At 50.6% G+C, this 23,245-nt stretch overlaps 9 protein-coding genes across 9 annotated transcripts; 3 read left to right on the top strand and 6 right to left on the bottom strand.

Annotated features, from left to right (window-relative positions):
• Nucleotides 1–189: 189 nt before the first annotated feature.
• On the bottom strand, nt 190–2,455 carry BJX68DRAFT_82277 (homeobox domain-containing protein). Its single transcript, XM_071049814.1, has 3 exons — nt 2,032–2,455; nt 1,826–1,937; nt 190–1,767 (listed from the first exon to the last, which is right to left on the bottom strand). Exons 1-3 carry the CDS (start codon nt 2,214–2,216, stop codon nt 319–321), a joined length of 1,746 nt encoding a protein of 581 aa, XP_070904985.1. The 5' UTR covers nt 2,217–2,455; the 3' UTR covers nt 190–318.
• A 260-nt stretch (nt 2,456–2,715) lies between these two features.
• BJX68DRAFT_251992 (uncharacterized protein) lies at nt 2,716–3,828 on the bottom strand (the record flags this gene model as incomplete). The annotated part of the gene is made up of 2 exons (XM_071042481.1): nt 2,716–3,558; nt 3,610–3,828. The coding sequence occupies 2 exons, from the start codon at nt 3,826–3,828 to the stop codon at nt 2,716–2,718; spliced, it is 1,062 nt and encodes a 353-aa protein (XP_070904984.1).
• Nucleotides 3,829–5,083: 1,255 nt separating this feature from the next.
• Nucleotides 5,084–6,579, bottom strand: BJX68DRAFT_224846 (uncharacterized protein). Its single transcript, XM_071038308.1, has 3 exons — nt 6,214–6,579; nt 6,079–6,129; nt 5,084–6,028 (listed from the first exon to the last, which is right to left on the bottom strand). The coding sequence occupies exons 1-3, from the start codon at nt 6,510–6,512 to the stop codon at nt 5,152–5,154; spliced, it is 1,227 nt and encodes a 408-aa protein (XP_070904983.1). The 5' UTR covers nt 6,513–6,579; the 3' UTR covers nt 5,084–5,151.
• A 946-nt stretch (nt 6,580–7,525) lies between these two features.
• Nucleotides 7,526–9,275, top strand: BJX68DRAFT_251990 (sugar porter family MFS transporter; the record flags this gene model as incomplete). Its single annotated transcript, XM_071042480.1, has 6 exons — nt 7,526–7,703; nt 7,755–8,034; nt 8,086–8,406; nt 8,459–8,818; nt 8,883–9,043; nt 9,097–9,275. 6 exons carry the CDS (start codon nt 7,526–7,528, stop codon nt 9,273–9,275), a joined length of 1,479 nt encoding a protein of 492 aa, XP_070904982.1.
• A 1,798-nt stretch (nt 9,276–11,073) lies between these two features.
• BJX68DRAFT_261249 (putative RING finger domain protein) lies at nt 11,074–11,414 on the top strand (the record flags this gene model as incomplete). Its single annotated transcript, XM_071044115.1, has 2 exons — nt 11,074–11,174; nt 11,231–11,414. 2 exons carry the CDS (start codon nt 11,074–11,076, stop codon nt 11,412–11,414), a joined length of 285 nt encoding a protein of 94 aa, XP_070904981.1.
• A 330-nt stretch (nt 11,415–11,744) lies between these two features.
• Nucleotides 11,745–14,227, bottom strand: BJX68DRAFT_82239 (putative C6 transcription factor). The gene is made up of 5 exons (XM_071049813.1): nt 13,876–14,227; nt 13,084–13,817; nt 12,614–13,037; nt 12,271–12,559; nt 11,745–12,219 (listed from the first exon to the last, which is right to left on the bottom strand). Exons 1-5 carry the CDS (start codon nt 14,094–14,096, stop codon nt 11,860–11,862), a joined length of 2,028 nt encoding a protein of 675 aa, XP_070904980.1. The 5' UTR covers nt 14,097–14,227; the 3' UTR covers nt 11,745–11,859.
• Nucleotides 14,228–14,331: 104 nt separating this feature from the next.
• cdcA (phosphoprotein phosphatase CDC14) lies at nt 14,332–17,080 on the bottom strand. The gene is made up of 3 exons (XM_071038307.1): nt 16,623–17,080; nt 15,984–16,515; nt 14,332–15,932 (listed from the first exon to the last, which is right to left on the bottom strand). Exons 1-3 carry the CDS (start codon nt 16,669–16,671, stop codon nt 14,681–14,683), a joined length of 1,833 nt encoding a protein of 610 aa, XP_070904979.1. The 5' UTR covers nt 16,672–17,080; the 3' UTR covers nt 14,332–14,680.
• A 246-nt stretch (nt 17,081–17,326) lies between these two features.
• Nucleotides 17,327–19,340, top strand: cps1 (Gly-Xaa carboxypeptidase). The gene is made up of 3 exons (XM_071038306.1): nt 17,327–17,765; nt 17,824–19,175; nt 19,230–19,340. Exons 1-3 carry the CDS (start codon nt 17,428–17,430, stop codon nt 19,295–19,297), a joined length of 1,758 nt encoding a protein of 585 aa, XP_070904978.1. The 5' UTR covers nt 17,327–17,427; the 3' UTR covers nt 19,298–19,340.
• A 654-nt stretch (nt 19,341–19,994) lies between these two features.
• Nucleotides 19,995–22,759, bottom strand: gta1 (glutaminase GtaA). The gene is made up of 8 exons (XM_071038305.1): nt 22,498–22,759; nt 22,154–22,446; nt 21,661–22,103; nt 21,015–21,598; nt 20,766–20,968; nt 20,572–20,715; nt 20,387–20,522; nt 19,995–20,337 (listed from the first exon to the last, which is right to left on the bottom strand). The coding sequence occupies exons 1-8, from the start codon at nt 22,689–22,691 to the stop codon at nt 20,262–20,264; spliced, it is 2,073 nt and encodes a 690-aa protein (XP_070904977.1). The 5' UTR covers nt 22,692–22,759; the 3' UTR covers nt 19,995–20,261.
• Nucleotides 22,760–23,245: the final 486 nt, after the last annotated feature.

The raw sequence follows: 23,245 nt of genomic DNA, 5'->3' as shown, positions 1-23,245 counted from the left end.
GGATCAAGGGATAGACAAGCTTTTCCAATGGCACCAGGTTCACATCACTCCTTCACATTAATTACTATCACAGGTGTCTCAGGACAAGATTTCGTTATCCATAAAGAATCCACTGGAGTCCAAGACGGTGGTATCTACTCAACAGCCAACCTCGATGGACAAAATAGCACAATCATGACAAAGAGCGTCGCTCAACAAATCGTACAGGCCGTCACCGCTTGCTGGCTTGCAGCTTCGAAACAGGAGGAACAAATGAAAGGGAAAATTCAACAAAAGAAATCGATATGGTTGCATGGCAACAGGGGTATTGTGGTAGCATCACCTCCATGCACCTTGACTGAGAGATAACAGTCCCTGGATACAGTCCAAGTCTTCTTCCTGGCTTGCGGTATTCTCACCAGCAATAAATGCTGCAGAGACGTCATTGCCCAGACCTGGCATGGACTTGGTTGACCCGCCGCTTGTTTTCCGATTAGTCTGTGACAACCGCGAGCGGCTTGCGGCGGCCAGGTTTTTGTTGTATGGTTTGCTGCTGTTTGGATCCTTGAGAATGGGTCTCTGGGATTGATGATGCGAGACTGTCCTTCGGCGAGCGTGAGTGACCCTGGTCCCTGGGATCCAGTTCTCCTTGTCGGAATCACCACCGTCCAAGTCAACATCCCCACCGTCTTTGGTGTTCTTAAGCTTGGATGAGGCCGGTTTGTCGCCAAGGGCCTTCCTGCCAGACTCCAATCGACCGAGTGAAGAAACTGTTCGAGATAGTTTGCGTCTCTTCTCCCGCATTGCTTGTGTAATTGGTGTGGCCTGATGGTCGGAGGTAGTGGGTGTAAGAACTGAGGTGTGTCGTGCGGACAAGCTCCTGGTCAAGGAACGTTGCCCACTTGATCGTAAGCTTCCTGACGCAGCGTTCGGCGTGCTCTGAGAACTGAGCGGCGTCGAAAGCGCGCTCCTCGCGTCCGTATCGAAGAAAGACTCCCAGTTGCGGGAGTCGAGTGACCTTCCAAAGCTTCTTTCCTTTTCAAGCGAGCCACGAGGCGTGCCCAAGACAACAGCACTGTTGCTTCGTTGAAGGGTAGAGACCCTCGGCTTGCGAGCGGAGAACATGGAGATCCGGTTCTTCGACGGCGACGGTTCACCGTTAGCTCGGATTACTGCTTTACCATCTGCAGACATGGAGATTCGAAGAGCATTCCGACCTTGTGGTGGGGACGGAGTTAGCTCGCCTTCCTTTCGTACCATGGCTTCTCCATCGAAGGACAGTGATATCCTTAAAGACGGCGGCGATCTTACGGAGGTGAGAACATCCGGTGTTGTTGAGTTTGTTATCATCGTTTGACCGCCAGGAAGATCTGATTCAGAGCGTTTTCTTTTGGCGGAGGTTTGAAGCTGCTCGTTGTTTGACACCTCTTCAATCCTCTGCAACGCGTCCAACTCAACGGAATCACCATTTGGAGGCTGCTGGCTGGAGCCAGGGAACTCGGACGAGGCAACACTCGTTTGTGAACTCGGCTCAAGCGCATCTGGCTCATCCTTGTCCTGCACGTCCGATACAAACGAATCGCCCTCGGGCAGCATTGCTGGCTGTTGGCCGTGGTCGAGACTACTGTCATTATCCTGTTCCAGCCCGCTGGAGGATTCTTGATCTGCATATGGAGTGTCGTCGCTGCTGTTTGGCTTTATTTCGTCGGACAGAGGAGCGATAAATTCGTGAGGCTGCAGAGGCTTCGACTTTCGACGGTCATTCTGGCGACGATTTTGGAACCAGATCTATGTTTGCCGAGCGACATTAGAACGAATTCTAAGCAATTGCTACCAGGCAACATACCTGGACCTCCTTTTCACCCAACGACACGCGACTGACAATACTTGCTCGTGCAGCTTTATCTGGTTTTGGGTTACGCTGATATTCTGATTCGAGGATCGCGTGGTCTTCAGGACTACACACGCGTCAATTGAGTCAGTGAGGCTCGATTAATTGCGAGAAGCTTCCCGGATCAAGACTGGAGGCTGAATGAGCTTCCTCAGGCATACCTAGTTCGACGACGCTTCTGGCGTGCAAGCAACTTGTTGTCGACGCGTGGAGGAAGATTCTGTGTCAATGTCTTCTGAGAGTGTACGAGGAAGGCATAGCTGGAGGCTGCTGCCGTAGAATCGGATGTCTGAGTCGACGGCGGAGACGACGAGAATGCCGCTGCAGCGGGCTCGAGATCAGACATGGTGAGTGGTATGTTACGACGGTAGCATGAGGGTCGAAGAAATAGAGCGAGGTAAGAGTTAAAGAGAAAAGTAAGGAATAGAGTAAATCAGCACCATAGTGTGGCAGAATCCAAAGGGAAGGCAAGTAGAGCTTGGTGTGAAAATGTTCTTGAGAAGATTGAGCTCGTGCGTGAAAAAGACGCCTTCATCCCATCGCGTCGCGGTTGATGTGGACGCGGCGTGCGGCGTGTGGTGACGGGAACAGCAGACACTAAAAATCCGGTCCCTCTTCGGGGGTTCCCGAGCTCTTGCTTTCCCCCCCACATCTCCTTCGATAACTTTTTGTCTTCAACCAGGTTTCAAAGTAAAAAGAAGCTTAAGGTTAATGATTCTCTGTTCCCATTATCCCATGGATCCTCTATTGACAGTCTGCAGCCACGTGAGGTGGGTTGCTTGACTCTCAACAACCCCACGTGCTCATTTATCGTCGAAACATTCTTAAGAGATACAGCAATTTTCCTAGGAAAGCAACTCTGCAAGTGACAAAATGCTCGCCCCAGCCGCTACCGCTTCTACTCCGGTCGAATCCTTCTGCGGTGGATAGCTACACCGTACCAATCTTGCTAGCTGCGACGCCAGCAAATGTTCACGAAACTGCAGATCCAGTCCTCCTGCCATGTTTATAGAATGGCTCGCATCGTTACCCCCACCTTTCTCTCCCCAGCAAAGTTTTGGTCCTACCGTCTCATCTTCCATCTTCCTCGTCTTGCTTCCGGCTTTTGGCCACACACGCTTCGTCTCATAGAGGGTTTCCCACATGAAGGACTTGAATAAGCCCCCATCAGCGCTTTTTCCATCAGCGCGCCCGCTCTTCCACACAAAGTTGCGTCCACCGTACTCGAACCGTCGCGGGGACCAGTCCTTGCGCTCCGCCTCACCGTTGGGGATCTCAACCACGAGCCGGCCCGCGGGCACTGTGTTCATTATCAGACGAAAGGCACCTCCTTTCATCTTCCGGATTCTTATGCCTATGGCACCCATCTGAGGAAGGAACTCGCCTGCGCGACGCAGGATTGCTTCTACAATGGGCACATCCAGGCTCCATACGGCCTGGACGGCATAGAGCGTGTGCTTGTTGGTAGAATCCTTGACGAACCACCAGTGCGAGCGTACACCGAGCTCGAGAAGCTTTGATGAATGAGAGAGACGGTAGGTCGCTGTCTCTGCCGCTGACAGAAGCGTTGGCGCAAAGAAAGGGATTTTAGTGGAATCTGTGGCATTGAGGAAATGTTTCAGATGCGATGGCGGCTCCGTGGTAGCGGAGTCCTCTTGCTTCTTGTACTCGTGGAGCGCCTTTTGAAGCTACAGTGGGCAGGTAAGCAGTATAATACTAATACCAATAAGCAAACATACCTGAGACAGTGTCCAAGGGCTGTTATCTTCGTCCTCCCTCTGTAACTCCTGGCTGACGTCAAGGGCAGTGGGCGGCAAGATAATTCCGTCAAAGCTGCCTTTGCTCTTGAGACTCTCCAAATAGCTCAGTCTTTCGCGGTGCAGGCCAACCTGCCGTTCGAACATCTTGCGATTGATCTTGCGCACACTCGAAGACTTTTTGAATTTCTCCGCAGCCATGCTGAGGACTTCGATAGCCTTTTTGTGCGAGTCGATTGCCTTTTCTTATTCCCCCTGTCTTTCAAGGAGAAAAGGGTTTATGGAAAGTTTATATATATCATTTTTGAGGTCTTCTGGTAAGACCATTTTGAAGAGCAAAGAAGATTTGATTACACTGAAAGATCAAGTCGAATGGGTGTCTCACTTTATTAGTCCTTGCTGGCATCTACCTCCTTTGATATATAGATATCCCCGATATCCCCACCATATCTCAAAGTCCAATCGCTTAAAATCTGCCGCCGAGTCTCAAAACCGCCTTACTGGGCAACATCAAGGCGAGGCGTTCTCCTCTAATCATCTAATGTTACAACGGCATCCACACTTGAACGCCATGTTGGCAGAATGTGCAGGTTCAAAGCCACTGGCAGGATCATGCTGATTGTTCTGGTCTGCCGAGGGGCTGGGGCCGCTGGGCAATCGCTTGGCTTTGCCGGTTTGGAAACAGAATCTTGGCGATTTCGAACAGTGGCTTGCCGCACGAGTCATTCGAGGGATCGTTGGAACGATGATTGTGGGAAGTTGGAACATGATCACTCGGACCTTTCCAACTTTGAGCACATGCGGTTGATGCTGTTGTTGGTAATGCTTTTGTGCTATTTGAGTTATGGGCGGTAGATTACTTGAGGAAGTACAATATCTTTATGCTTCCACCACAACTTAAGTGTGCACCAGACACCAAGTCAGCCCATTAGTAGGCCCAAGGCCTAGGTTACCGTTGATTCAAGATTGGCCCTGTCATAGTACCCCCTGTTCGCAGTGATCTGCAAAAGGCGGCGGCTTGCGATGATACCCGCAGTAGAAGAATTGGGAGTGACGCGTGAAGACACGAACTCACGTGATCAAGCCAGTCTTCGGGCTTCAATCTCAGAGCCTAGGACTCTTGTTGATTCATGTGGCTAGGGATATTCCACGGATCATAATCCATGTGTACAAAGGCGCGCTCAACAGTTGGCACGCTCTCAAGCATATACTGCAGACTCTCGCCGAGGTCATGGCTATCCCGTAGACTCGTCTTGTCACCTAGTACGATGTCCACCTCGACGTTGAGCAGGTCCCCGGCATAGTATGCCCTTAGATTCTGAATTTTCAGAATTGACTTGGAAAACCGCATGGTCATGTATAGGAGAATGCTCAGGTCCATCGGGGAAGCAGCGGCGCCAGTAAGATGGCGGATATGCTCACTGGCAGTCCTACCCCAGTTCCAGATGATATAGACGGAAAGAACCAGACCGCCGAGAGGATCGAGAAACCAGGTGTTCGTCAATCCGCCGACTGAAGGCCCTGTCAACTATCTGCTTTCAGACTTGACACCAGTGTAGACTTACCGAGTGGGAAGACGATACTGAACGAATTGAAGACTACGTCCGTCATAGCATCCTGTGCCAAAGCTTGGACACTAGAGTTGTTGATTAGTCGACACCAGAGCCAGCATATAAGCTTGACTATTACGGTGCTCCCCATAATTATTGCGGAAGGCATGGAAAGATTCACGACGGAGTGGTCCGAAGACACCAATTGGCCCATAGATGTGATGGCCACTTGAAAGAAGGACGTCACCATAACTACCGCAAAGACCAGGACACTGAGAGGTTCCAATCGGCGTCTGCTGATAGGATACTCGTAACGGTCTTGCCTCCTGATGAGAGCAGTAGTAATCCAGACAATGGTAGTGCTCAAGAAATCCAGAGCCCCATCCACTAGACTGGCAAGAACTGAAACAGAATGTGTCATTAGCAGAGCAGCAATCTTTGCCGCCAGCAAGATAACATTGGCGACAAAATTGACATATATCGCAATGGTCACAATGCGAGCTCCGCTATCAACGAAGTCATGACCCTTTGGCATAATCTCGGACAGGGGGGATTCCGTTTCATCTTCTGTCGTGGGTAGCAGCAGCGAGCTTTCACTTGGGATTCGATAGAGGTTTCGAGGTGTCCGCTTAATCTTCCGTGGTGACGGACAGTCTGCAGGCCCATCAGTGGTACCATAAAAGCTTCTCTCGTAGGTGTTCTCAGCTGTTCCTTTCACAGAGGCTCCCATTGTGCCCGTTTCATTATGCTGATAGTCCACAAACAAACGATGGGGTAGTGACGAGTCCAAAAGCCGGTCAATATAGACGTATTGCGAGATGAGGTCGTTGTTCCGCTCATAAAGTTGACGCCTGATGATATTAGATGGGTTGTTTAGTTATGGACCGAGAGGAGCGCATACACTGCTGTTGGCAATCCTTTCAATGCGTTTGGATGATGATAGTACTGCTGCCTGGGGCAATGATCGTCAGCACGGTTTGTTTCAGCACCCTCAGAGATCAAGTTGCCATGATGCCAACAGTTTAGAAAGAGATACCAGTTGTAAGATGGTTTACCTTCTCCGATCAAATCCTTCGCTCGGGCCAGTGCGGGCCGCTCAAATCTATCCCGGAAAGAGCCAGTCTCGTCACGCTCGGTGTCGAGGAACCCGTCCGACTTTTGGGTGGAAAACGACCGGCGTCGTATCAGCGACGGAAGGTATTGACCTCGGGTGGACAGGATTTCACCCTGAGGGTCCAAGCTTGGTCTTCTGGGCCGAATCGGAGAATCAATGTCCGATGGCGAGGAAGGGTCGGAGAACTGAGGCATGGTCCTCGAGCGACCGAACGACGCCATCAGGGAAGCTGACCAATGATGACCCGACCAAGCCAAATGTAAAGAATGAAGCTTCGGGATGGCGACTCGAAAGGATGGGATGGTTGGATGATGTTGGAGCAGTCCAGATCTAGCTTAGCGTGGAAGCGGCGTCACATGTCATTCCAATAGATCCCCACTGAGCTGTCTTCTGGTCTTCAACTCCTGCACTTCGCTTATGTTTTCGGGTGGACACCGTCGAGGCAAGGTCGCATAAATTCAAGCTGCTCGGCCAGGAATCCTGATTTCTTCGCTGAGCGCAGCAATTGGTTGTTCTTTTCCGAGGCCAAGAGTCGCGGGGGAAAATGGCCCGAGGAAGACAGGGCCGTGTCTCATCAGGCATAGTCCAGGTTTACTGTTGCACCCCACCGGAGCTGCCATAGTCATACTCACACGGTGCCCAGATGGCACTTTGCTTTCGTGACCATCAAAATAGCGAGCAGCTGAGCCTTTGGTCTCTTTATGACGGCTGGCATTCACCCCTTGGCTCTGGAATCCGGTTCATCATTCGGAGGCGGGGTCAACGATGGGAGATAACCACCACAGCAAACATAGCGACATACCAACTTCTGGATTGAAGCAAGACGGAAAAACTCGTCCTTGGTGGCAAGATTCGGTGCATTGAGCCTAAATTCGTTCAATTGTGGTCAATCACACTGTGAGCAGGAAGCAACCTAATTTAGCTTTAATTTCTTTACACACTTACACCCAACCAAGGCCAGTAGTGGTTGGCCGTTGCAAGGAATGTAGAAAGGGACCTCCCCGGATTTTGTCTCGGCCGCCCCGCTATTTCCCCTTCGCCTACCGGTCAGCAATGCACATCAAGCAACCCAGCATGATGATTGATTTGAAGGTCAATGCTAGTTGCTCGTCGCTGTATATAGACCGAGTGGTCTGCCCATTCTCTTTCTCCACCCTCCCCTTCGTACCAACCGTTTCCTCTTCATCCGCTGAACCCCGATCACCTGGGTGTTTCTGGGGATAATTGCTTCAAGATGGGCCGATTATACACTTTCAACCTCGCCCTGTTCGCGGCAACAGGGTCATTCCTGTTCGGTTATGACAGCGGTGTCATGACCGATGTTATTGCATCCCCGAACTTCCTGGCTTATTTTGATACCGAAAAAACATCTGCCATCATAGGTGCCATCAACAGCACATTTTCTGGAGGAGGTATGGTTTGTCCTCCACCTATTATTTGAGTTTGATGTTTAACACTCGCAGCTGCCATTGGTGCCCTCCAGGGAGGGTTGACCATGGATCGATTCGGCCGAAAGTTTACCATTCAAATGGGTGCTTTTATCTGCTTGATCGGTGCTATCCTACAGGCTGCCGCGAACAATCTAGCTATGATTCTCGTTGGTCGTATTTTCGCGGGATGGGCTGTTGGTTTGATGTCCATGTCTGTTCCTGTATATCAATCCGAATGTGCGCACCCCCGGAATCGTGGTATGATCATTGGTCTTGCCCAGCAAATGATTGGAGTTGGTTTCATTGTTAGCACGTAAGTTGGGGTCATTGCACGATCATCTTACATGTGACTAACTCAGAACAGATGGATTGGCTACGGCTCTTTACACGCCCCTGACAGCAGCGAGTTCCAATGGCGGTTCCCCCTGGCGTTCCAAGTTGTTCCCGCGCTATTGCTGTTGGTTGGATTGTTTTTCCTCCCAGAATCCCCGCGTCACCTTGTCGAGAAGGGCAAGTACGATGAGGGAATGAAGGTCCTGCGCAAACTTCATTTCGATGGCTCCAATGATGACTGGATCCAACAAGAATTCACCGAAATCAGGACCACAATTGAAGCAGAGAAAACCGTCACCGAATCCGGATGGCTCATCATGTTCAAGGTTCCTCAGTACCGAACACGCTTGCTGTATGTTCAAATTCTATCAAAACTACTATCGCCACTGCTAACAAGGCTGTAGACACGGCGTTGCTGTCCAAGTACTGACTCAAATGACTGGAATCAACGTCATTAACTACTATCAGAACATCATGTACGAAAACTTGGGTATTACAGGCAAAACCAGCATTCTCGTCACTGGTATCTACAACTGCCTTGGACCTCTCGCCAATCTCGTTTTCATCCTGTTTATTCTCGACAGAGTTGGGCGCCGCAAGCCGATGTTGTTCGGTGCAATCGGCATCACCATTGCTCTGTTCTGCGAGGCTGCCTTGAACTCCCAGAACGAGGACGGTCACCGACGAGGTTATAGCATTGGCGGTGTCTTTTTCATTTTCTGCGTCACCATTATATTCTCCTGGTCATTTGGGCCCTGCAGTTGGTATGTCGCTCTGTGTTGTTTGTCTTTTTTTCCAAGTCAATGGCCAGAGCTAATGAAGGTATAGGGTTTACATGGCGGAAGTCATGCCCATGCAGATTCGTGGCCGCGGGAACGCCTTTGCCACAGGAGTGGGCAACTGGGCAGTCAGCACCCTTTGGGCTCAAGTATCGCCCATCGCGCTGGGCAAGATTGGATGGAAGTTCTACTTCATATTTGCTGGGTGGAGTGAGTATTCCTAGAAAGGCAACTTGTCAGTTCAGATGCTAACGCTTATATAGACATTGTCGTTGCACTGCCATTGGTCTACTTTTTCTTCGTGGAAACCAAGCAAAAGTCTCTAGAAGAGATCGATGTTCTCTTCGGAGGGCGCGCCCTTGGTACGTTGCCGGAGGACATTACAACCAAGGATGGCGAGGTTGTGGTGAGCAGCGAGCACCAAGACAAGAGCCAGGTTTAACAGCAGCTTTAAACACGGGATGAAGACTAGATTACTGTCTTGAGCACGAATACTACAACACTCTGATATACAACTTCGTGGAGTTGTTCATCCAAATTCGCTCTCATTGGTCAGCAGAGTAAATAGTAGATTCATTATTCCATGGATACCTGCCGCGCCTTTCTGCTGCACCTAACCGCCTTCGTCGTATGGGTGCGCCACACATTCTTCATAGTCACATATTCTTCGTAGTTTTCAATATTAGAAGTAATTCAACCACCATAACAACTAACTATTAATAAAAAAAAGTCTTCTCCTGCCTCTCTACTACGTCTCTCATTTTCAATTGCCTCCTGAATTCGATCCTCCGAGCGCTGCGTGGGCAGATATCCATAGACTTTCTTAAACTGCTTTACCAGCTTCTTCTTCTCCTTTGCACGATTTTTATCCTTCCTGACCTTAATCAATTGAATAGCGTCGCGAGTCTTTATAATCCCAGTTATACTAAGAGGTTTAACCTGAAAACGAAGAATATGTGACTATGAAGAATACGTGGCGCACCCATGCAATAAAGGCGGTTGGGTGCAGCAGAAAGGCACGGAGAGGCGGTAATGACTTCAAGGTTTCTGCCAAGTTTTAAGCTCGACCATCTCCTCACTTGATTCTTGGGCGGCTGGTTTGTGTTTTCGCGTGGGACCCACGTTCAACACCCAAAGCATGGATCAAGGTCAATCCCTCTCGTTTCCGTATCGCTATAATAATAGGTAGAAACCAGTTCCTGTGGCATATCCAAATCGGTCTGCTCTCTGAGCCCGGAGTATCTCCCAGACCGGCCGGATGATCATTGATCATCTGTGCATTCAGCTCCTGGTCGGATTCGCGATCGGACTGGGCTTGGCTTGGCGTGGCGAGGATCCTTCGAACAGTGTTGAGCTGGTGCCTCTGATCATCAGTGTTTCTATGAGACTTTTGTCGGTGATATTGGAGTTTGTGCAAGGATCTCTTCTTTGCGATCAGGGCTTGGAGTCCAGACTACAGGGACAGTGTGGACATGAGCTACGTAGCTACGCACGGAGTACATATGTATGTGGGGAGGATCAGAAGATCAGCGCAGCGCGCCCGCGTGGGGACACCAGACGTACGGAGTACAGTACAACATGGGTAGAAAGAGAGGAGGCGATGCCATTCACATGATTGATGCGGGAAGACAACAGCGGCCATCCTCCACGACTCTTGGAGGGAATTTGCATATCCGTTCGATGCTCACGAGATCCCAAGCTCGAGATCGACGGCTGCTTCAACCACAGAGGCAGTGTTGCCCCTCACACGCCATCGCCAATACTTGCCGCAATCGCCGCTGAAAGCTCCTAACTCGTGGGTAAACATCAAAACTAAAGTTACACGGACTGAACTTTGTTCCCTGGCCCTTCCCACGGTTCCTCCTTCGGCTTTGTCCCTTTTCCTCTTCCCGACTTCCCTCCTTTAAAGCCGACTGACTTCAATCCATCCCCTCTTGACCCCGGTTTCGCCCTCGGAGATGCGGTAAAAGGGTTGCGATAGCCTGTCCTACGTCACTAACGGGCCTGGCCTAGAGTGGCCATCTGCTGATAGCTCCGGGTGTGGGTATGGCCTGATTTACGCCTAAGAACAAAACTGTGGTCGCAGTTGGCCGCCGGGCGAACCCGCAAGAGTGTCAGAAGACAAGCACTGCGAATCCAGATACATAAACGCGAGCTGGCCTGGGTTTGCGCAATCGCAACCGAGCTGCGAAGGCCAGCTCAACTGGTGATTTTTTTGATCCAACCCTGCGCACCGAGAAATGGCATTGGAGGATCACGACGAGAATAAAGTTACTAGTCATATGAGCATTGTCCTTGGTGTTGGGCTTGCTATTGTCGGTTTTATCATCATGTGTTTGATGTGAGTTGGCTGTAAGGTGTGTTGGTTGTGACAAACTGACATACGGGGGACTTTAGCTTCACCGTCTTCATCAACCGCCGCGAGCGGGCTTCGACGAAGAAGAGCAAAAAGAAGGATTATAGCGATAAGTTGCGCAAACTCGACGCCGTATTACCCACTCGAACCCTCGAAGAATGGTGGGCTAAAGCCCACGGCCCTCCTCTACCCTCCGACTGCACAGACAATCAGTTTATATGGTAACGGCTATTTGCACACCTTCTATTGCGCCCAGGCTGATCCCCAATCTGCAGTGTTGTCTGCCTCGACCCTGTCCTCCGTTCACAAGAAATCAGAGACTTGAAATGTCTCCACGTTTTCCACCGCGAATGCCTCGAGAGATGGTACCTTCAAGACCATTTCAATTGTCCGCTCTGCCACAGAGCGTACTATATCCAAGAAACGCGCCCGACCAATGATTTTGTATGGATGGTATGACATGACTGATAGATTTTGAATTTGGCGATGATATCCCTTCCCTTTTTCCTTCTTTATGCTTCCCAGTTTTGTGAGCCTAGCAGGGTGTTTTTGGCGTTCGACTCTGGGGATAGCTGCAGGTTTTTTTCTCAGGTCGCTTTGGGGGCTTGACCACAGCCAGGTATTAATGACTTATGACACCTGCCATCGTCCTAGAATTCCGATAATGCTCTCAATATGGAAATCCATCATTCGATGGAAACTCGAATGGGTCGAACTCCCAGTTATCAGGGCTGTACCAGTTCAGCAAGCTGTACAGTCCGTCGTTGTCGCCTCCCAAATAGTCTCTCTGGATAGGCTGTGGGTCTAGAATCTGGTCGAGAATATCGGAAAGCTTCTTTTCGACGGCCTTGCACGTGCGGTAGTTACCCTGTCCAGGGCGAGCTACCCAGGACAGACACGACACAAAGATACTCAGATTACGGATTACTTCGGCGCGTGGAAGCATCACTGGATGCGGCCCAGGTTCTTGAGTCTGACGGAGCAGCTCGAATGCCAGAATGCTTGCACTTGGAAGTCCGTAGTAGAGTACCTGCGGTTGCGTTATTATCTTGGCTCAATGGGGAGTCGGCACGGAACGTACAACCCAGGACTGATGCCTGCTTATATCGACGCGCGGGTCGCGGTCGTTGGTTACCTCGAGGATGATAGATAAAACCTCTCGAGATGTACTGAATAGTGCTTCATGGCCGGTATTTGTACGTTTGACAACCATTCTCTGTACCAAAAAGAGGGTGTAGAGATAATCAAGGTAGATGTGCCGTCTCGCAAAGGTGATAGACATGGAATCATCTTCAGTGCTGACGTACTTATCATAACGTAGATGGGTCGGACAAGCATCCCACATATCTCGTGCAGTTTCAATCACCTTGCTAAAAGGGGGTCAGCCATCTCGGGTTGACTAGGCACGTGGGCATTTCACTCACTTGTATTTCTGTAAGATATCCGTCTCATCAAACGTTCCCAAGGCTATCTCAAGAGCCTGTTCACGAAGTACCGCTAGTAGGAAGCGGAGACGCTTCATGCTCACTCGAAGATCATTTCCTTGGGGATTCCATCCCGCCGCGTCCAGCTTAGAGATAGCTTGGTTCAGGCGCTCGCCACCAGCGATGAGATCCTCATCGCTTAGGTCCAGAGGAGGTGAGAGTGAGCAGTATCGGTAGTTGATGAATGGCGGTCTTCCCACAAATGTGGACAAACACTTGTCGGCATAGAATGCGGAAGCGAAACAAACCTTCCTCCATTGATGAAGAAAAGGGGGACAATCCTGAGCACGAGTACTTTCTTGGTGAAGGCCGGCTGCATAAATAGTTGCTGTTAGGCCACCAAGCCTGCGCCAAGCCAGATAGCCTGATTGACTGTCAGCTGCATCTTCTTAAGAGTAAGGATAACTCACTTGTGTCTCCATAGTATTGGGTCCTGAGGAGCATGTCATTATACTGATAGAATCCGAGAAGCTCGTTTACTGAGGTCGAGGTATCACAGAACCCAAGGCAGATACTGCTCGCTTCGATCACTTGAGCCTGGAGCAGGTCTCTAGCCTGAGCATCAGGAGCTACTCTGACAAGACCAGGGTCGCTCTCTGAAGAGGACAACAAGGCAATCCCAGATGTAGCTAGAATAATACCCACAGCCTCCCATCGCAAGTTTTCGCCCGTGAACGACGCACAGTACTCCTCAACGGTCATGGAACTATGCGCCGTCAAAGGATGAGCTGAGCTCCGAAAGATCTGGTACGCTAGATTCTGAAGCTGGGATTCAAAGTTCAGGCCCGGGTCAAGGCTGTCCAGTACCCGTCGAAGAGATTGCAAAATAGCTTCCATGATGATATTCGAGACGGCGGCCATCAAGTGCCCAGCATAAAATTGTCGGATTAAGCTATCGCATATCGTGCTTTGATGAAGAAACTTCAACACTTCCAAGGCAGACTGAAGGCGAAAACGATCTAAAGGCTTCGCCAAAGCTCCGCTATTGGCGGCATTGTCTTCTTCGAATGAGATGTCCGTGCGATGCTCGCTAAAAACAGCCGAAAAGCTTGTTGACCCTAGATAGCCTGGAGTGACTGATGGCGGTTGCGAAGTGACGCGAAGCGCAGGAAATTCCGCTGCAGAGACAGATGACGGGCTGGAGCTAATATAGGTCAGTCAAAGCACAGTCATGGTGCCACAATAGACGAAGATGAACTTACTTCGAAGATTCTGTTCTTGGCCTTTTGACTGGACGGGTCTGACTTGCGGTGGCCTGCTTCGTCATGGGCGCAGGATGATAAAAGCACCCCTGAGTGCGATTCTTGGCAGTGCATCTACCGCAGACTGGCCTTGCATGATCGCACTTGAGTTTCGATTTGCGACACGGCTCGCAGGATTGTAGCAGCCCGTTGCGGCGGACTGCAGGAATCGACTCTGTCATGAGGGGGTAGATACGGGCTGCGCTCTGTCCAAGCCGCAGCGGCCCATGTTAGTGTCTATACGGGGAGCTGGGCTGGCTGGGGTATTCGGACAAGAGCTGGGTTGACAAGTGTATTTCGAGTTGTGAACCTGTGACTTCGTGATCCAGAACCGGACCGAATTCGGCAGGCACGACCGATGATTGCGAAATCGGCCTAACCCAATAAGGACAACGCTACGGAGGTGCCAGGTGGACTGGAAGGGCATTAACCAAGTGAATTGTCATGTCAACGTAGCTCGTATATGAACATCCACATACAAATACGACTCCTTCTCAACTATCAAGGGTCTCAAAAACAGCAAGCTAACCACAGTCCAACCAGACGCCGGAGACCGAGACCAAACCGCAAAACCACCAAGCCAGACCAAGGAATCAGAAGGTATAATAACGACAGCGAAGACTATGCAGGATTATCTCTCAGCCGACGGGCAATAGCGCGGCAAAAGCGAGCAACATGTCAAGCAGCGATAAAAAAAAAGTGATGTGAGAATGTTATCGTATCGAGGGCTCAAAAGTGCTCAGGAGCTTCGTGGATTCCAGATCATTTACGCCTTCACTCGCGTAGGACTTCCAGTGCTACCAATGCGGCCACTGGGCTTTCGGATACCCTTCGAGTCGCTTCGACTCTCAGTAGTGACTCGGCGAGAGCTAGACCGAACTTTGGTCACTGAAACGACCCCGCTCCCAGATTTGCTGCTGACTGGTGTTTTAGGCGCACTGGTTGTAGCACTACCCCAGTTTTCTCTGTCTTCATGAATGTCGTCGTTGAGTGTGTAACTGGCAGTGACGGTCGCCGAGTAGCTAACTGATCGTTGGCCGGGAGATGCCACTGGTGATCTCGATGAGCGCTTGGCAAGCATGCGCAACTGAGCCTCCTCTTCGCTCTCACTGCTCTCGGTGCTGAGCCTGTGACTCTTGTGCTCGCTAGCTTTAGCATCCTTGTCAATCACGATACTGCCAGAGGTCGTACGCGAGTAAGGATGATGACGCGAGTCTTTCCGGTGGGACTTTCGAGGCTGCCCCGGAGTGGGCGCTGGCAGATTCTCGTCGTTATAGACTGCAGTTCCTTCATTGCGGTCAATCTCTCCGAGTGCAGCGCGCTTCGACTGGTTATTGTTCGGCGGTGTCGTAACGGCCCCGTTGGCTGTCCGATGCTTGAGAGATGATCGGCCTGGAGTGACCGGGCTCGGCTGCATTTGAGCAAGCTTCTCCTTCATTGAATCCTCGAACCACCACTCGCGGAAGGAGCCCTGGTTAAGGTGAAGCCAGTGTTGTTGCGGGCCGACTACCATTCCTGGGCGCATGAATCGCATGAACGCAATGACCTCATTTGCCGTGAATCCGTATCGGTAGATCAAATAGGCACCGATCAAACAGCCTGTGCGACCCAGACCAGCCTTGCAGTGGACAGCAATAGCTTTGTGCTTTACCGTGATCATTTCGTGTGCCATTTTGATGAATTTCTTGACCAGTGGTAGCGGAGGGCAGGTACCGTCCTCGAAGATCATGTCGATATGGGATATTCCCAGGGCGGTAAAATAGGATGGCGAGTATAGTTCGGAGTTAAGACGTACAACGAGCCCCACATTGCGAGAGGCAAAATGTGCCAGGACATTCTTGAAAGGAAGAGGTAGTCGAGAAGAAAAGACTTCCGAGATGGTTGAAGGAAGCGCGGCATACTCCGGTGTGTCGCGAGGAATTGGCGCAACTGGCTGGTGCTGAGGAGAGGCGAAAGCGAGGAACTGAGGGCTAATCCAGTTGAAGTCTCCCATGTCAACACGTTCGAACTTTTCGTACCTAAGAGCATAGTTAGTACCAGTCAATCACTTGGGAGAGTAATTCTCTTACTCTTCGAGGCTGAAGTCTCTCAATCCGCACAACCCTTGCTCCTTGGCTCTCCAGACACCATACACAACGTCCTGGATGTTCAAAATGAAGTCGGCCTGGCTGTATCCAGCATCGCGGAATGGCATGTATGGTGGGTCTGCTTGGGCAATAGGAGCTAGTGCTAGGTGAGGTGGCCAAGATTGAATCAGAACCATATAACAGGCGACCAAGCATGCCGCATTTGCTCGGCTTCGAGCGTCGGTTCTCGAATAGAAAACAACAGCCCGGTCATTGTTCGCAGGATCACCTAGTAGATCATGGAAATGAACCGCAAACCGGTACAAATGGCCGATATGAAGTGGGCCAAAGTCTGCATGGAAGGAATTGTAGAGAAGGGTATCATCGACCGTGAAATACACGGGGCTTCGCTTTTTGCTGCTCGGAGTAGGGGGATTGGCTCGGCGCTTGCTAGGAGACTTTGGCTGCTCAGCGGGGTAGGGAAACGGGGTTTTCGCATCGGGAGGGTGGTCGTAGGAAGCCAGGTAGAGTCGATCTGCATCGTTTCAAGGTCAGTCTTCATGTGCCTAGCCATTGACCTCACAGGTCCTCTGACAAAGCTCGAGGAATACCCCATGATAGCGCTAGATGCAGTATACTGACCTTGAATATACTCAATAACCTGGCCATAGCCAGCGCCTGATCCGGTCATTGTTGTTGCGGGAATTTGATCACCCAAACAATGGCGCAAAACAATAACAACGGCGGGGCGAAACGTGAGGAGTTAACTGAGGAACCAGCGGCTCTTGAGATGATGTTCTGATAGCGCGGGAGAAGAGCGATGCTTCTCTCAACGTTCAGGGGCAAATAATGGCAGTGCAAGCTAAGCGGTCATGGTCTGGTGGCTTTCTTCCCAGCGAGACAATTGTTGGATCAAGTTCGCAACAGATGTTGAGGATAGGTTAAGGATAGACGCGACAATGCTCGGAGAGTGGGATGATATAGAATAGGTCAGAGAGGGGTGAGTTGGTAAGTGTTTATAGAGAGAGGAAGAGAGTGAAGCCGGAGCAGGAAAAAGATGGCCGCACCAGAAGAGAAGAGGTCCTCGAGACCGACGAGACCGTTTGGGGAGGCACCAAAAAGGCACCCAGCACGCTGACTGGCTGCTGTTATGTTGTGGTGATCCAAGAGGGGCTTAGTGCCCGCGGTTGACAGGACAACAATGCATGCCTGAGGCAGTCGCAGATTGTCACAACAAACGTCACCTGATCTTCCGAGCAAACGAGACAAACTATATTTTCACTTGGACCGGCTCTGCACCAATAGGAGAGCATCTTCTCGGGAGCTCGCATTACCCCAACTTACCCCTCACCCAGACGTCGCTTCAAAGTTCAAACACTCGCCGTGTTTTCAATTTCGATGGAATTCTGATTCATGAATCTATTGAAATAGCGATTAGCTCGGTAGAATGCGCTCCTTGATCCTTCCGGTTGGCATCAGCCTCCTCTCCTGCGCCGCATCCTACACGATTCCCTCTTCCCCGCAGCAGATTCTGGGCACGACCAACTCGAAGACAGCCAAAGAAATATGCCCTTTGCCCTCGAAAGTACTCCTCGGTGACGAAAAACTTCTCTCATCTCTTCGTTACCTTCAAGATGAAAAGATACTTCACCGTCAGGTTACCAGACTTTCTAAGGCTGTTCAAATTCCGACCACAATCACGGATTCCATGAGGGACCCTTACGACGAATCGTTCGCCTCGTTTGTCGACTTTCATAAGCTTCTCGCCGACTTGTTTCCTCTCATGTATGTCTTACTTCTGTCTGCACAAGAGGGTGATAAATGTAACTTGTGATTAATCTAGCCACTCCAAAGCCGAGATTGAACGCATCAACCGCCTCGGCCTGATCATCACACTCAATGCTCCCCATGCAAAAAAAGAACAAAATAAAAAGCCGCTCCTCTTTACCGCGCATCAAGACACTGTTCCCATTAGTGATGCCTCAGACTGGACTCACCCTCCCTTTTCGGGTCATTTCGATGGAGAATTTCTTTGGGGTAGAGGCAGCAGCGACTGCAAGAATGGATTGATTGGCCTTCTCTCCGTCGTTGAAGACCTCTTAGAGCAGGACTGGACTCCTTCCCGACCCGTAGTCCTAGCATTTGGATTTGATGAAGAAACCCAGGGGTCCCTTGGAGCCCGGAGCTTTGCACCTATCTTGGAGGACAGATACGGCAAGGATGGGTTCGAGTTTATCCTCGACGAGGGCGGCATGGGCCTCTCAACTCTCGGGTCATACTCATCCCACTCCGTCTTGGAGGAGGAGGATAATGTAATATATGCCCTTCCAGACATTAGCGAAAAGGGAGCCATCGACCTTCTCCTCACCCTATCCGTTCCCGGCGGCCACAGCTCGATCCCACCAAAGCACACTGGGATCGGAATTATGTCCGAGATTATATACAGCCTCGAAAACACCGAGCTGGACCTATTCACCCCTAGCTTAGGGCTCGAGCATCCCTCTCGACGAAAGCTTGAATGCCAGGTTCGTCATTCCCCACAGTACGTCGAAGACTGGCTTTCCTCGGCACTGGACTCGGACGACCATGCCGCAGCCGCCGAAGCGATTGCCGAATCTCGTGGGCCAGAGATACGCTTCACGCTCCAGACATCGCAGGCGGCAGATATCTTCCACGGAGGCGTAAAGAGCAACGCCCTCCCCGAGAAGATCCAAGCGCTCGTCAACTACCGCGTAGGGCTACATCAGACACCGGAGATGGTGCAGGAACGCGCGGAGCGAATCATCGCACCGATCGTAGAGAAACACAATCTGTCCTGGTCGAAATTCTCAGACAGCATCGATGATCCAGTCGACATTGGTGCGAGCACAAGTGGCCATCTCGCGCTCTCAACGCCGAACACTCCTCTCAACCCTGCCCCTGTGAGTCCCACCGATATCGAGACCAACCCTGTTTGGGCACGGTTTGCGGGCGTCACCCGCTCCGTTTTCGAATCCGTCCCGAGTCTAGAAGGCAAAACGGTCGTTGTGAGTGGGGATATCATGACTGGGAACACTGATACCAGGTTCTATTGGAATCTCTCACGCAACATCTATCGCTGGAGTCCTGCGCGTGAGGGACGTGCACTGAACATCCACACTGTGGACGAGAGAATCGGCATTGATGCCCATCTAGAGGGGATGATGCTCTACTATGGTGAGTCTTTCCCGCTTCTTTTCCAACGATCTTGAAGACTAAGTGTTATTACAGATCTCATTCGGGCGTTTGATCAATGGGACGGTGACGTAGATGAGGTTACAGAGCGCAACGATATATAAATAGATAGCGGCTTCAACCATAAAAGTGACGTATAGTTACCTACCCACTTCTTTCACCTCGGCGTAGAGCTGCTTCAAAAGGAGCAACAGTTGATAGACAGATATATATCCTATCTATTTTAGCAGCATTGGTCCGATTGAGAAGGGGCGATAGGTCATTTGCACTTGCACTGCACTAGGAAATAGCATAAATCGGGAAGGTAAGGCCTGCATTATACTTGCCTCATGGGAAGCTCTGTAGCTTAGGAAGGTACGATGGGGCGTCGTCGTCCAAGCCTGGAAGGAGCGACCGGGGTCGTGGATCGTGCCTGCCGCATGAATGACAAACTCGCGGAAGGAAGGAAAGAGATGCCTGTCCGGGAAGGTGCGACTAGGTCTTCGCACTTCTCTTCTGAAGCTACATGAAAGCACTGAGAATAGCAGGAGCGACCTGGGCCGTACTTGCCCTGTGAAAGTTAACACAGATTAGGAAGGAGCGATTCGACGTTCATCCAAACCTAGAAGGAGCGACTTGCAACATGGATCGCACTTGCCTCCTATGAGGCAAAACTATAAAAGGAAGGAGAGAGAGCCCAGCTTTTCGGGGAAGGAAGGGCGACTCGGCCTTTGTACTTTCCTTCTGCAGCTGTACGATACTAGAAGGTGGCAGGAGCGACCTAGGTCGTACTTGCCTCGTGAAAAATAACATAGATTAGATGGCACGATGGATATATACTACAGCTTTAGACAGGAAAAAAGCAAGCCGCATCAATGGATCGCGCAGCCTCGCGCCTGTAGAAGAAACCCTCTCTGCGGTGGGTAGGTGTCCTGTTCCCCGTCTTCTCTAGTAGCTCTCGAACACGTTATATACGCTAGCAACATGATAATCGACTCAATCACACCTTAAGATACAATATGTAGCGCGTGTACATTCCGTCAATCTCTAGGGCGAGAACTTTCTATCAGACGGACCTACATATAAATTTCAGCCTGCGGTAAGCAGCAACAAGGCGAAAGCCCCTCCCATGACAGGTCGGGCGATAAACGTTATTTGCGGGTAGCTGGTGTCATCAGTTGTGTGTCCCAAAAGAATCTAGAAGCTGGACTCACTCTCCCGTTACAGTGTCGTAGAGATCAGTAAGTGCGCGATTTGTCGGTGTCTGGTCGATCCACTCAGCAAGTAGCTTGATGAACATGTCCCTAGTACTCGTTGAGGCAACTGCTGCCGTGAATAGTTCCCAGTCACCTAGGTACAGTTAGCCATAGCCTTTGAGTCAGTGAGGAGAAGTGCATACCCTTGGTGTATTGATGCCGGGTATCCAATGGCACCCCAAATGTCTGTTGGACGGTTGGGTAGAAGTCGCTTTGCATGTCGTACACAGATTGCGGGACTAGATTGAGACCCAACTCACGATCAGAGTACAGATTGTACAAGAGGCCTATAAACCATCAACGCTAGGAACATCTAGCCTCTTGGGGGTACTCAGACCATGAGAGTCGTCTGACCCATACGACAATGTTGTATGCGGTTGGGCAGCGCTATGCGCAATTCCCAGGCTTTGCCACCTGTCGATGTAGTCATGGGCGTACGCAGTGAGGTTGCGTGCATCTTCAGAATGGCCGGTCAGCTCAGCAATAACCGACATGGCCTCGATTCCAATGATTCCCTTTAGCGCAAGATTCGTCTGGTTTCTAGAGCGTTGTCAGTACAGCATTTACATCAGTAGGCAGCACGTACGCTAGTGGCCCCGCGAAATCGTCTGTTGATATCTGGTTTGCCGGATAAAGGGCGTCATCTATCAAGTAATTCGTCCATGATCTCAGCTTATCGTAGTGTTGCTCGAGATACTCTGTGTCGTGGGCTTTCTGGGCATATGCCAGAGCCATAATCACCATATTCCCGCACTCTTCTAGCGGCATTGGCTCATCATTACCATCAGGGTGTCCCGTCGCATTCGGGTAGTGAGAGCCAATGTCGTGCATGGCGTATGAGTTGGGGTAGTGCCCTGATTCTTGAATCTCGAAATGAGGCCGTAGGAGAAGTTTGAGTAGTTCCGGATTCGTGTACAGAAAGACAGGGTGAGCGGGGAAAATGACGTCCATAGTGTTCATGTTCCCATTCGAAGAAATCTCCTTCATAAATATGTAGGGACTTTCTATGGTCCCAGTGAGTTGAGTTGCGGCGAAGGCTTGACGGGTACTAAGGGAGGTAATAGTCAGGTAGTCCTGCCCAGCGGCAGCAAGCGAATCTTGAGCGATACGATCATCCAGCGCCGAAGAGAGCGCGTTTGAGTCACGGTAGTCATGGTGGAAGAAATCGAGCTAAATAATCAGCATCAGCAAAGGGACAAAATGCATGAAGTAATATGGAGGAGAGGGCTTACAGCCTCTAATGCGGAGCTAAAGTAACTTGTCCACAAAGACGGTACGGGAGTAAGCGTATCGGAACGACCAGTGTACTGGACTGCTTCAGACTGTGCTAAGCCTATGGAAAATAGGACGCTGGTAGTTGATTGGATGAACCCAAGGTCATGGGCAAAGCCGAACACAGGCCACTCGTTGGAGATGGCCCTATAGTTAGCGTCATTGGTGTTGCTGAGCCTCCCAGAGCTTGCAAAAGCCTGGCGAACACTGATGCCTGCGCCAGCCTGGTAAGTGAGGCTAGTGCCGTTATTGGTTGCCCAATACCAGTCGCCCCATTCTGCCTGATCTCTGCTCTCCGAAAAAAGAAGTGGTGTTTGGCGATGGATCTTGTGATAGGCAACGCCATTGCTGGTTACACCATGATCCCATTGTGCAATCGCAGATCGATCGCCAGACGCCCATTCTAGATTGATCAATCAAACGAGCATTTATACCCAAGATAAATAAGCTCACCTGCCGATATATCGGAATATACCTGTACTTGATGCGGTTCTCCGTCGAGCGAAGTGATGCTCACATCAAGATATGAGAACACAAGTGACTGTCGTCGCAAGTCATTTGGTGTGATTGGTGAGAGAAAGGTTATCTTCAGCTCTACCATATCACCCACATGCATGGTGAATATGCTTTTTGTTGACGTGTACTCATATGCGGTCTGGTTCACGGTGGTCGAGCCCGGGAGCCCCATCCAGGTATAGACTTGACCATCCACTCGCACTAAGCCAGCCCAGCCGGTTACTTGCCCTCTGTTCTAATGATCAGCTTAGTCAAGACAGGAACGCATTTTGGCTACTTACTCCCAAAACGTTGGCCACTCCCCTGCCAGGTACCCTCCATTACCGCCATTGCTACCTGCAGATAGCCAAGTGCTCAAGTAAGGGGACTTTACTGCTAATGGTAAAGCCGGAGGCCGGGCTGGTGAAAATGTCGATTGAGCCTCTGCAAGAGAGGCCAACCAAAGGCACAGCAAGCCTAGTGGAAGAAAATACATGATGATCTGAGAGTTGATGCTCAGTCGCAAAGCAACATTCTTATGTAGAAGATGATGTTGACAGAAACCCGAACCTAAAAAAAAATAAAAAAAAAAGGAAAAAGGAAGAAGAAGAGAAGCGATTCCCAGGAATGTCGAACAGAATGCCGGAAACGATGGGACAGTTGGTGGATCTTGCATTCCAGGCAGATGAAGGAATCTTTATATGAGCCTAGGGAGCCGAGAACGGGCGGCAGGTATGTGACAGCACCATCTAGACTCTCGAGGGACTCGAGAAAGGGTGTCCGCACATGAGCGTAGGAGAGGTTTCCCGAATGTCGTCTGACCTGGCATCGTGCCTGCAGCAGCTATATGAACAAGGGCAGTCGATTAGGAGCCAATTGCTCGAGTACTGACAGGGGTCCGAAAACACGGCTGTAGAGAAAAGTCCGAATTTACCACCCTGGAGTGGTGCTCGACAAGTATTCCTTTTTCTTGTCGACCGCCACTCTGCAGGGTGATTTGATATCGGACGGAGGAAACCTGCTCCTAAGCCTATAGCAAGCTACCCCTGA

The sequence above is a fragment of the Aspergillus pseudodeflectus genome (genome assembly GCF_044049435.1).
Source record: "Aspergillus pseudodeflectus strain CBS 756.74 chromosome Unknown BJX68scaffold_2, whole genome shotgun sequence".
NCBI classification, from domain to species: domain Eukaryota; kingdom Fungi; phylum Ascomycota; class Eurotiomycetes; order Eurotiales; family Aspergillaceae; genus Aspergillus; species Aspergillus pseudodeflectus.
Note: the sequence above shows the minus strand (reverse complement) of the source record. Positions and strands in the feature narration are given on the sequence as shown.

Excerpts from the sequence above, each read along its gene's own strand:
- cdcA (XM_071038307.1), bottom strand. The coding sequence starts at position 16,671 with ATGACCGGATCAGGCGCTGGCTATGGCCAGGTTATTGAGTATATTCAA. Across the intron at positions 16,516-16,622 it reads GGTTATTGAGTATATTCAAG|ATCGACTCTACCTGGCTTCC; the intron begins GTCAGTATACTG and ends GAAACGATGCAG. Across the intron at positions 15,933-15,983 it reads AGAGACTTCAGCCTCGAAGA|GTACGAAAAGTTCGAACGTG; the intron begins GTAAGAGAATTA and ends CTATGCTCTTAG.
- BJX68DRAFT_224846 (XM_071038308.1), bottom strand. The coding sequence starts at position 6,512 with ATGGCGTCGTTCGGTCGCTCGAGGACCATGCCTCAGTTCTCCGACCCT. Across the intron at positions 6,130-6,213 it reads GGTAAACCATCTTACAACTG|GCAGCAGTACTATCATCATC; the intron begins GTATCTCTTTCT and ends TCATTGCCCCAG. Across the intron at positions 6,029-6,078 it reads AAAGGATTGCCAACAGCAGT|GCGTCAACTTTATGAGCGGA; the intron begins GTATGCGCTCCT and ends TAATATCATCAG.
- BJX68DRAFT_82277 (XM_071049814.1), bottom strand. The coding sequence starts at position 2,216 with ATGTCTGATCTCGAGCCCGCTGCAGCGGCATTCTCGTCGTCTCCGCCG. Across the intron at positions 1,938-2,031 it reads CAGAAGCGTCGTCGAACTAG|TCCTGAAGACCACGCGATCC; the intron begins GTATGCCTGAGG and ends ACGCGTGTGTAG. Across the intron at positions 1,768-1,825 it reads TGGGTGAAAAGGAGGTCCAG|ATCTGGTTCCAAAATCGTCG; the intron begins GTATGTTGCCTG and ends CGGCAAACATAG.
- gta1 (XM_071038305.1), bottom strand. The coding sequence starts at position 22,691 with ATGTATTTTCTTCCACTAGGCTTGCTGTGCCTTTGGTTGGCCTCTCTT. Across the intron at positions 20,523-20,571 it reads CCGGCATCAATACACCAAGG|GTGACTGGGAACTATTCACG; the intron begins GTATGCACTTCT and ends AACTGTACCTAG. Across the intron at positions 20,338-20,386 it reads TACGACACTGTAACGGGAGA|CTACCCGCAAATAACGTTTA; the intron begins GTGAGTCCAGCT and ends TGATGACACCAG.
- BJX68DRAFT_82239 (XM_071049813.1), bottom strand. The coding sequence starts at position 14,096 with ATGACAGAGTCGATTCCTGCAGTCCGCCGCAACGGGCTGCTACAATCC. Across the intron at positions 13,818-13,875 it reads CCAAGAACAGAATCTTCGAA|CTCCAGCCCGTCATCTGTCT; the intron begins GTAAGTTCATCT and ends GACCTATATTAG. Across the intron at positions 12,560-12,613 it reads GATATCTTACAGAAATACAA|CAAGGTGATTGAAACTGCAC; the intron begins GTGAGTGAAATG and ends ACCCCCTTTTAG.
- cps1 (XM_071038306.1), top strand. The coding sequence starts at position 17,428 with ATGCGCTCCTTGATCCTTCCGGTTGGCATCAGCCTCCTCTCCTGCGCC. Across the intron at positions 17,766-17,823 it reads GCCGACTTGTTTCCTCTCAT|CCACTCCAAAGCCGAGATTG; the intron begins GTATGTCTTACT and ends TGATTAATCTAG. Across the intron at positions 19,176-19,229 it reads GGGGATGATGCTCTACTATG|ATCTCATTCGGGCGTTTGAT; the intron begins GTGAGTCTTTCC and ends GTGTTATTACAG.